We start from the raw sequence: 11,497 nt of genomic DNA on the forward strand, positions 1-11,497 counted from the left end.
AGAGCTTGGTTTTTGTGATGAGTAAGGGTCTAGGAGGAAGGCAGCCTGGACATTGAGAAATTTCTGACAAGCAGTTTTTAAGTTTGCTCAATGCACATAACTTTTTCAAGAGGTAAAACTTGATTATCTGGGCACCTGGGTGTCTCAGTCAGTTAACTGGCTGCCTTTGGCTCAGGTCATGATCCCAGGGTCCTAGGATCGAGTCCCACATTGGGCTCCCTGCTCAGTGAGAGCCTGCTTCTCTCTTTCCCTCTTCTCCTCCTCCCTGCTTGTGCTCTCTCTCTCTCTCCCCCAAATAAATAAATAAAATCTTAAGGAAAAAAAAAAAAGTAAAACTTGATTATCCTCAGAGGGAAGAGTGAAAGTTTCTTCAGCTTTTCCTTGACTATATCCCTAGTGTGTCTCTGGGCCTGTGCAAATGATTCCTTAGTGTATAACTATCCTTGGAGACAGAAAAGGTAGAGAAAGAAAGAGGCAGAGAGAATGAGGGAGGGGAAGATAGGTGGGTTCCTCTGAGCACTATGTCTGGACTTTTCCTAAGCTCCTCTGTGTGGACGGTGTTCTTTGCCACGAGTGGAGACAGCAGGAGCTGTGTCTGCCTCCTACGCATGGCTCTTTACTAACCATGGGTAGTCTAGGTTGATGCCTGAAGAGCAGTAGAACTTTCCAGTCTAGTCCCCATCTCTGGAGGTGAGTGTCTTCCAGGTATTCCCTTCAGTGAAGGACAGAGTAGAAGAGCATTATCATGAGAGGGTCTAGGTTTTGTTGCCATATAGAACAAGGACACCTAGAGTCTGAAGAGTGGAGTAAGGGAGCCACAGAGTAGATGACTCTCCATCAGATCATCGCTCTGTAGTAAAGGGCAGGTTGATGGTACCTAGTACTGGCAATGGGCATACTCTGTGGCATCACCCAAGTCTGTGCTCTTTCATTTTTCTTTCTGTCTTCCTTATATCTGCTTGCCATCTTGTTGGGGATCTCCTGGAAGACAGAATGCAGACTGACTGGGTGGTGCTTTGGAGAAGAGCGAATGGAGGGAAAGATAAATTGGATACTTTTTGTTTCTTCTTTGATCTATTAATTGATATATTTATTCAAAAATATTTACAGAATATATACTTTGTCAGAGTCTGTTCTTGTCACAGGTGTTAATACAAGAAATGCAAAGAAGTTGCTTCAAGGTACTTCATTCTAATGTGGGATTTTGATGATAAAGTAAGAAGCAAGTGCATCCTATATTTGAGTAATTGATGCAAGCCAACAGAAAGAAAAATACAGCCTAAAGAGGTTTGAGAGTGAAACTGTGCATATGTTGTTTGGAGAGGATGGGGGGGAAGGGTCTGTGGATATCTTTAGGCAAAATTCTGCATGTGGAGAGGGAAGGAGCCCAGTTCTCCTGAGGAACTGAGTATCATCTATATCGGTGACTTCTATCATTCTTGCAGACCCTAGGGCTCTGGAGAAAATGGAAGGTCCTAGATAAGTGGATGTGTTCTTTGGAATTTTCCAAGTTGCTCAATGGGACTGACCCCATGGCAGTTTGGTTAGAGGGATGGGCTGCCCATTTGGAGGTGTTGGGTCCCTGCTGGGAGTAGAGATTTGAGACCTGGAGAATAAGGAGGATTTTGCCTCTATATCACAGGTGTTTTCTTGTCTTCTGGTTCTAGGTTGGATACTGGAGTACAGATAGGAGTTCCTTCAGGACCCTTCCCTCCCTGGTGTCAATTACTGACCAGGGGAATCAAGATATAAGAGTTAGAGGTCACTAATGGAGAGCTGGGGAGGCTTTTTCTGCTTGGAGGATATACATTCACTGAAATGAGAAATGGAGGAAGGTTTTTATCATGAGAATAAGGAGGAAGAAGTGGATAATCCCCTCCAGGGAGCCAGCTCTCCAGAAGTCAGGGAAAGACTCAATGTTTTGTCTCAAAATAGTTCTTTCTTATGACAATGTCCTAGAGAGTTCCCACTTGCTAACAATACCACAAAGTTGACAATATAATTGAGGGAGACACTTAACCTGAATATATGCTAATGGAGCCTATGTTTAGAGGATATGGAGGAGTTAACCTGTCTGGCTGTGATTCGCCAAGATTAGGATCAGCTACATTTATAATGTTGAAATGTAGCAGGATTTTTTCAGGATACGGATATAAGAGGCAGAGAAGACACTTTAGGGTATTCAAGATGGAAGAGTTGGTGGTATAAATGAACACGTTGTGGCCAGGGAAGTAGACCCGGTGATAGGTGAGAGCATAGTTGGAGGCAGGATGCCTGGTGAATTGAGAGACAAGGGTAGAGACAGAGGTGCATGAGTTTTCATGCCTAGGGTGTGGCGTTGGTAGGTATTGCTGATTTACTTTGGCATATATATTTACACTCATACATTATACATGTCCCTCATAAAACATTTAGCACTGATCTTTTTTATAAATTTAGATTCAATTAGCCAAGGTATACATTGGTTTTTAGATATAATGTACAATGATTCATCAGCTCAGTATGATACCTGTTGCTCATCAAATCAGATGACCTCCCTAATGCCCACCCAGTTACTCCATCCCCTCACCCACGTCTCTTTCCTCAACCCTCAGTTTGTTTCCCAGAGCCAATAGTCTCATATGGTTTTTCTGCCTCTCTGATTTCTTCCCATTCAGTTATCCCCTGACCCCTGTGGCCCTCTGCATTATTCCTTATGTTCCACATATGAATGAAACCATATGATAATTGTTTCTTTGATTGACTTATTTCACTTAGCATAATACCCTCCATTTCCATCCATGTTGATGTAAATGGTAGCTACTCGTCTTTCTGATGGCTGAGTAACATTCCATTATATATATGAACCACATCTTCTTTATCCATTCATCCGCTGAAGCACCGATCTTGTATTGAAAATAATACCATTGTGTTGTGGATTCTAGGAATATGATATACTTGCTCAAGTTGGAATTGTCCTTAATCTTTTTGCAATCAAAAGCCTGTTTTCTCCCCTTTGCTCTTTAGATTTCACAAGGAACAAGAGCTCAGAACTAAATGCTGATGAATCACTCTAGTGCCACTGAATTTTATCTCCTTGGCTTCCCTGGCTCCAGAGAACTACACCATCTTCTCTTTGCTACCTTCTTTTTCTTCTACTTAGTGACATTAATGGGAAACACAGTCATTATTGTGATGGTGTGTGTTGATAAACGTCTGCAGTCCCCCATGTATTTCTTCCTTGGTCATCTCTCTGCCTTGGAGATCTTGGTTACTAGTATCATCGTGCCTGTGATGCTTTGGGGATTGCTTCTCCCTGGAATGCAGACAATCTCTTTGGCTGCATGCGTCACCCAGCTCTTCCTGTACCTTTCTCTGGGGACCTCAGAGTTTACATTGCTGGGAGCGATGGCTGTGGACCGTTATGTGGCTGTCTGTAACCCTTTGAGATACAACATCATTATGAACAACCGAACCTGCATCTGGGTGGTCGTTGTGTCATGGGTGTTTGGGTTCCTTTTTGAAATCTGGCCAGTGTATGCCACATTTCAGCTGACTTTCTGCAAATCACATGTGGTGAACAATTTCTTCTGTGACCGAGGGCAATTGCTGAAACTATCCTGCAATAATACCCTTTTCATAGAGTTTATCCTATTCTTAATGGCTATTTTTGTTCTTTTTGGTTCTTTGATCCCTACAATCATCTCCTACACCTACATCATCTCCACCATCCTCAAGATCCCTTCAGCCTCTGGTCGGAGGAAAGCCTTCTCTACCTGTGCATCCCACTTTACTTGTGTTGTGATCGGCTATGGCACCTGCTTATTCCTCTATGTGAAACCCAAGCAAACACAGGCAGCTGATTACAATAGGGTAGCATCACTGATGGTTTTAGTGGTGACCCCTTTTCTGAACCCATTCATCTTCACCCTCCGGAATGACAAATTCATGGAGGCCTTTCGAGATGTCATGAAATGCTGTTGTCAACTCCTCAAGGGGTAGCTGTGTCCTGAGGACAATCATGGACTCATCATCATGGACCTGAGTAATCTGAAAACACTAATTCATACTGAAATGATCCATTTCATCACCAAGTGGTTTGTAATATACAAGGGAATTCTACAAAATTCTACAAGGGAATTTTAAAACACTGACAGTGTTCCAATTTATAATCAGATGATTTCCTACATGGGAGATCTCATTATTTTTAACTGGATATATATGTCTATACACTCTTCTGTAGTTATAATTTTACATCTTACAATATAATCTTACATCTTACAGTATAAATTTAACAGATGTAGATATACAAAATATGTGTGATTTTTTTTTCCAGAAAACTCAGCTTTTTGAGTGGGAAATCAGGAAAATTGTAATTTATTCTGTGGTTGACCTACGTTTTGTTTCTAGGTGCTGAGTCATCTTCCCATATGCTGTCCTGTGCATTCATGATTTTTTCAATGGTTAAAGCACCATCTATTTCTTTCGTGAGTGACCCCACGTCCTGCTTCAGATTCCAACCTTTACTTGAGATTCCTGCCCCCAGGTCCTACAGGGATACTACCTCCCTGTAGATCTTCCTGACTGGCAGTTGTGAGAACAAACTCCACAACTTTGCCTCCTTCTCAGCCTCAGGGCCAGATGTGTGTTAATCCAGACATGTCTCTAATTGGTAGACTTTCTCAGGGTGAGGAGCAAGGGTCTTGGAAAGAGGCATTTTCTTATCTGGCATGACTCCCATTATCACGCCAGCCCCAGATGTAGGAGGTCAATGGCTGAGTTCTGGGACCTGAACTGACAAGGGCAAGCTGACCTTGCTGTGTCCCTGGGTTGAGGCAGGAGTGCAGGGAGGGTAGAAAAGTGGCAGCCCCTGGCACTTCTCCCCACAGTCCTCATCTTCAATCCTGACACAGGGCATTTGATTTCAGTTCTCCTCAGCTACATTTCTGTTTTCCCTTCCCTTCCCTGCCCCACAGCGACCAAGTTTACCAAGCTGTATTACAGCTTTACATGGAGCTTCCTAATCCACATCTCAGTTCGTATATTGTCTCCTCTCAGCCCCTTTCCTGTCACACCATGATTGTCAAAATGTTTTCCACTCTCATGTGGCTAAGCAGGGGTCAAAAGACTGTGCACATGAGATTACCTTCCCAATGCATGTATGTCACGACCTCACCGAAGAGGTTGGGGAAAAAGAGATGTGATCTACATAACTGAGAAATAATGTTTTGACTGAAATGTGTAAGACTATGTTAATCAAGGGAACCATGCACAATCATAGTTGTATTGTTAATAATGTTTCCAACTGGGGGGTATGAGTTAACATTTCTGAAATTCTGTACATGTGTAGTACAGAGGAATGAATAAAGTATAACAAGTAGTAGGAACTGGGTCTGTCACTGTGAATTGGTGAGTTACAGAGAAGCAAGAGAAGGCAAGAATCAGGCATATGCTACTGGATTCATGTTGGAGCATCTGTATGTATGCATATTTAGATAAATATATATATAGATAGATATAAATGTGGATCAATTAATGTGTGATATAAATAAATGATATAAGAAGTGACTCTTCTTTTTCAAAAATATTTTGGCTTGTCTATTACCATTTTCTTTCCATATACATTTTAGAGTCAGTTTGTCCAAAACTCAAGAAAGCTTGCTGGGATATTGATTGAGACTGTATTGAATGTATACTTAAGTTATTAAAGCTCTACAATGTAAGACTCCCTACATTTATGTATGATTATAAATTTTCTGCCTCACCATGGGGTGGGTAGGGATTCTTTGAAGATAGGAGGTCAATACCTGCTCTTTCTTCTGTCTTTGATACTCTTTCTTTAGGTCTCGTTTCAAATGTAGGCATATTTGTCTTTCCTCTGTGGCACTAGGCTTGCTCCTGAGTCTTCCATCTATATGAACCAGTGGGTTTTCCTTCACATTTTATACCTTTATATTATCATGATACCATTGTATAGAACTGTCTGTTAGGCTTTACAACCCCTCAGATGCCATATACTTTTATCAGGCCATTCTAGTATTTTAGAGTCCTCATCCATTTTTCTTGCATTCCCCAGCCCTTCCAATATGATTGCCAATACTGTGTTTGGACACTGTGCCTGATGTCATGTGTCACTCTCAGGTACATCAGCAGTAGTTAGCAACTGTGTGCTGTATATTATTGGCTGTGAATCAGAGGAGTTGACCCAACCCTGGAGATTTCCCTATTCACATGCCATATCTGAACAGTTACTCTTATACCAAAATATTCATATAATTCACTGTTAATAACTCTTAAGAATTAAAAAAAGGGACAGAAACTTTATTGATAATCATAGCAACATTATTCACAGTTGTAAAGAAAGAGAAATGACTCTGAGTCTATGAACAAATGAATGCATAAAAAAACATGGTGTATACATACAAAGAAAGTTTATTCAGACAGAAACAGCAATGAAAAGAATTTCATAGACACATGCTCTAACATACATGATCCTTGAAAACATTGCCAAGTGAAATAAGCCAGACAAAAGAGAACAAATAAAGTGTGGTTCCATTTGTGCAAGATACCCAGAATAGTGAAGTTGATAGAGACAGAAAGTAGAATAGTGAGTAGCAGGAGCTTGGGGAGGGGTAAAATAGGAGGAAGTAATTAATGGGTACTGAGTTTCAGCTTAGGATGGTTAAGTGTTCTGGAGACCAATAGTGGTAATAGTTGCACAACAATGTGAATGTACCTAATGCTACTGAATTGTATATTTAAAATGGTTAAAAGTGGTAAATATGTGTTGTGTATTTTTTACCACAACTAAAAAGAAAAACTATCAAATAGTTTTAAATGATTTGTATAGTGAATCATCAGACTGTTGCTCTTCCCCTTCTGATCCATGGTGCTCTTCATACTCTTCAGGGGTAACTCTGTTCAACTGTTTCTTCTGCTAATATACATTTAAAAATAAGGCTGGAGAGTCCAGGATGGCAGAGGAATAGGAGACCTTACTTTCCTCTGGTCCCAGGAATTCAGATAAGTAGCTATCAGACCATTCTGAATAGCTGGGAACTCAACTGGAGATCTAAGAAAAGAATGTTTGCAACTCTACAGATGGAGAAGTGACCACTTTCTGCAAGTTACAAGGTGTGGAGAAGTGAATCTGAGGCAACCTGTGGGAAGGTAAACCACAGGGGTGAGGGAGCCTCTGTAAGCTGGCTACTGGAAAGCTATATAGTAGCAGAGTGCAAAATCGGAATGTAGACGACTGCTCCAGTGAAGGAAGTCCCTGCCTGAAAGGTGCTGAGGGGGTTAAATGGGGGCAGAATCCTAGCTGGGACAGTGTGGTCTCAGGATCCTTGGGGTCACAGGAAGACCAGGGTACCTGAGTATGAAAGTTCCCAGGCATGGGAGTGGAGAAGCTAGCTGCAATCAGGAAGCCCAGGAGCAGATGCTTAGCTTGTGATTGGCATAAACCATGAATTGTGGCACAGTAGGGTGACTGTTTTCTGAGCTGGGGCCCAACAAATGGCAGAAATGGGGAGACCTCTCTTCCTCCCCTAGGAGGAGCAGCACTGGAGCACACCAGAGGGTTCTGCAGGGTTTGGAGATTTGAAACAGAGTCACATGCCTGAGATAGAAATGCTGTCACAGGCTGGGTTAGCACGGAGTAAGGAGGAGACAGGAGTGAATGACTGCTTTTCCCTGAGGGTGCCCTGAGGAGTGGGGCCCTGGGATCTCTGCTCTGGGGCTGCAGTTGGGGAGGCTGCCATTGCCATACTCTTCCTCTAAAGTTTCTACACATAAAGCCTTCAGTGAACAAAAGCTACAAAGAGCAATCTGGAGCCACTGAGTTAGTCTGGCCCTACGGCAAGGGCAGTGCAATTCTTTTTCTTTTCTTTTCTTTTTTCTTTCTTTCTTTTTTTTTTTTTTTAAGATTTTTTTATTTGTATTGACAGACAGTGAGAGAGGGAACACAAGCAGGGAGAGAGGGAGAGGGAGAAGCAGGCTCCCTGCTGAGCAGGGAGCCTGATGCGGGACTCAATCCCCGGACTCTGGGATCATGACTGGAGCCAAAGGCAGATGCTTAATGACTGAGCCACCTAGGTGCCCAAGGGTGGTGCAAATACACTTGAGAATCAAAGTGACAGAACCTCTCCCCCAGAAGATCAGCAAGAATATCCACCCAAGATGAAGTTTATTGTTCACTGGGAACTATAAAACTCAAACGCTAGGGGCAAACAGTAAATAAAATTCACCCCCCCCCCCATGATTCTTTAGTCTTTCAATTTTAATTTTTTTTCTCTTTCCATTTTCAACCAATTTCTTATTTTATCAACTCTTTTAAAAAATCTTTTCTAATTTTTATTTTTACAGTTATACTCTATCCTTTCATTGTATTTAATTTTATTTTTGTATATATATAAGTTTTTCTTTCTTTATAGTTGTGGGATGGAGTTTCTTCTAACTGACCAAAATACACCCAGAATCTATTGTATAGCTTTATTCTCTTCACCTGTCTGACCATATTCTCTCTATTTTTTTTTGTTAACATTATTTAAAGTTTTTATCTATACAGTTACACTGTATCCTTTTTTAAAAGACTATTTTATTTATTTCTTTGACACAGAAAGAGAGATCACAAGTAGGCAGAGAGGCAGGCAAAGATAGAGGGGGAAACAGGCCCTCTGCTAAATGGAGAGCCCAATGCAGGGCTCAATCCCAAGACCCTGAGATCATGACCTGAGCTGAAGGCAGAGACTTAACCCACTGAGCCACCGAGGCACCCCATATTGTATTCCTTCAATGTATTTAATTTTGTTTTGGTATATATATATATTTTTCTTAACAAATTTGAGATGTTGTTTCTTCTAAGACACTAACCAAAATACAATCAGGATATAGTGTAATGCTCTATTCTGTTCACCTGTTTGTTTATATCTCCTTTTTTCTCTCTCTCTCTTTTTATCTTTTAATATTAAATTTGATTTTTGCAATTATATTCTACCCTTTCATTGTATTCAATTTTATTTTTGTACATATATAAGATTTTCTTTCTTTACAAATTTGGGATCTGGTTTTCTAACAAACAGACCTAAATACACTCATGATCCAGTGTATTGCTCTATTCTGTTCACTTGTCTGATTATATGTTCTTGCTCTTTTAAAAAAAAACAACAACTATTTTTAAATTTTTTTTCTGGGTTTGGGTCTCTCCTGATTTGTTTAGTGTACATTTCTGTGGGGTCATTGTTGCCATTTTGTTCTCTTGTTCATCTATTCTTCTCTGGATGGAATGACAAGATGGAAAATCTGACCTCAAAAAAGAAAACAAGAGGCAGTACTGACTGCTAGGGAACTAACCAATATGGACATAAGTAAAATATGGGAACTGGAGTTCAGAATAACGATTAAAAACATACTCGCTGGTCTTGAAAAAACATAGAAAACCCCTTTATGGGGAAATAAAAGAACTAAAATCTAATCAAGTCAAAATTAAAAAAGCCATTAATGAGATGCAATAAAAAATTGAGGCTCTACCTGCTAGGATAAAAGATGCAAAAGAGAGAGTTAGTGATATAGAAGACAAAATGAAGGAGAATAAAGAAGCTGAGAAAAAGATAATCAATTACTGGATCACGAGGGGAGAATATGAGAGATAATTGATACCATAAAGTGAAACAATATTAGAATGATTGGGATCCCAGAAGAGGAGGAAAGGGAGAGAGGGGAAGAAGGCATGTTGAAGCAAATTATAGTAGAGAGCTTCCCTAATCTGGGGGGAGAAAATAGGTATCCAAGTCCAGGAGGCACAGAGAAACCCCTTCAAAATCAATAAAAATAAGTCAACACCTAAATATAAATAATGAAACTTGCAAATTTCAGAGACAAAGAGAAAATCCTGAAAGCAGCTCAGGATGAGAGGTCCATAACCTACAAGGGTAGAAACATTAGACTGACAGTAGACCTATCAGGTCTACAGAGACCTGGCGTGATATCTTCAGGGTGCTAAAAGAAAAAATATGCTTCCAAGAATATTGTTTCCAGCTAGGATGTCATTCAAAAGAGAGGAGAGATAAAAATCTTACAGAACAAACAGAAACTAAAAGAATTTGTGATCACCAAATGAGCATTACAGGGGATTATATCTATCTATCTATCTATCTATCTATCTATCTATCTATCTTATATATATATATATTATATACACATACACACATATATATCTCCTATAATATATATTTTATATATATGTATATATATACATACACACACACACACACATATATATATATATATATATATATATAATTTCATGTTCAGTTAGCCAACAAATAGTACATCATTAGGTTTGAGGTAGTATTCAACGATTTTTAGTTATGTATAATACCCAGTGCTCATCAAAACATATACCATCCTTAATACCCATCAACTGGCGATTGTATCTCCCCACCTCCCCTCCCTTCTGTAATCCTCAGTTTGTTTCCTGGAGTCCTGAGTCTCTCATCGTTTGTCTCCCCTCTGATTTCTTCCCCTTCAGTTTTCCCTCCCTTCCCTGATGGTCCCCCATTCTGTTCCTTATGTTCCATATAAGAGTAAAACCATATGATAATTGGTTTTCTCTTTTTGACTTATTTCACTTAGCATGATTTCCCCCAGCTGCATCCATGTTAATACAAATGGGTATTCATCCTTTCTGATGGCTGAATAATATTCCATTGTATATATGTACCACTAGCTGTCAGGGAAATACAAATCAAAACCACAGTGAGATATCATCTTACACCAGTTGGAATAGCAAAAATTAACAATGCAGGAAACAATTGTTGGTGAGGATGTAGAGAAAGGGGAACTCTCTTACATTGTTGGTAGAAATGCAAGCTTGTCTAGCCACCCTGGGAAACAGCATGGAAGTTCCTCAGGATGTTAACAATAGAGTTACACTATGACTCAGCAATTGCACTACTAGGTATTTACGCCAAAGATACAAATGTAGTGATCCAAAGGGGCACCTGCACCCAATGTTTATAGCAGCAATGTCCACACTAGCCAAACTATGGAAAATGCCAAGATGTCCTTCAACAGATGAATGGATAAAGAATATGTGGTGTACATATATACTATTCAGGCATCAAAAAAATGAAATCTTACTATTTGCAATGATGTGGATGGAACTGGAGGGGATTATGCTACTCGAAATAAGTCAATCAGAGAAAGGCAATTAATTATATGATCTCACTCATAAATGGAATTTAAGAATCAAAACAGAAGATCATAGAGGAAGAGAGGAAAAAATAGGACAGATGAAATTAGGGAGACAAACCACAAGAGACTCTTAGTCATAGGAAACAAACTGAGGCTTGCTGGAGGGGACAGGGGATGGGTGATTGACATTAAGGAGAGGACATGATATAATGAACACTGAGTATTATACAAGACTCATGAATGACTGACTCTACCTCTTAAACCAATAATACATCATATGTTAATTAATTGAATTTAAATTAAAAAAAAATAAAAAATGGAAAAA

At 39.9% G+C, this 11,497-nt stretch overlaps 1 protein-coding gene across 1 annotated transcript; it reads left to right on the forward strand.

The window, feature by feature from the left end:
* The first annotated feature begins 3,036 nt into the window (after window positions 1–3,036).
* Window positions 3,037–3,981, forward strand: LOC131830452 (olfactory receptor 9A4-like). The gene has a single exon (XM_059172684.1). The coding sequence runs from the start codon at window positions 3,037–3,039 to the stop codon at window positions 3,979–3,981; it is 945 nt and encodes a 314-aa protein (XP_059028667.1).
* Window positions 3,982–11,497: the final 7,516 nt, after the last annotated feature.

The sequence above is a fragment of the Mustela lutreola genome, chromosome 4, assembly GCF_030435805.1.
Source record: "Mustela lutreola isolate mMusLut2 chromosome 4, mMusLut2.pri, whole genome shotgun sequence".
NCBI classification, from domain to species: domain Eukaryota; kingdom Metazoa; phylum Chordata; class Mammalia; order Carnivora; family Mustelidae; genus Mustela; species Mustela lutreola.

Bases quoted from the DNA above. Each gene is read 5' to 3' on its own strand.
- LOC131830452 (XM_059172684.1), top strand. From the start codon at position 3,037: ATGCTGATGAATCACTCTAGTGCCACTGAATTTTATCTCCTTGGCTTC.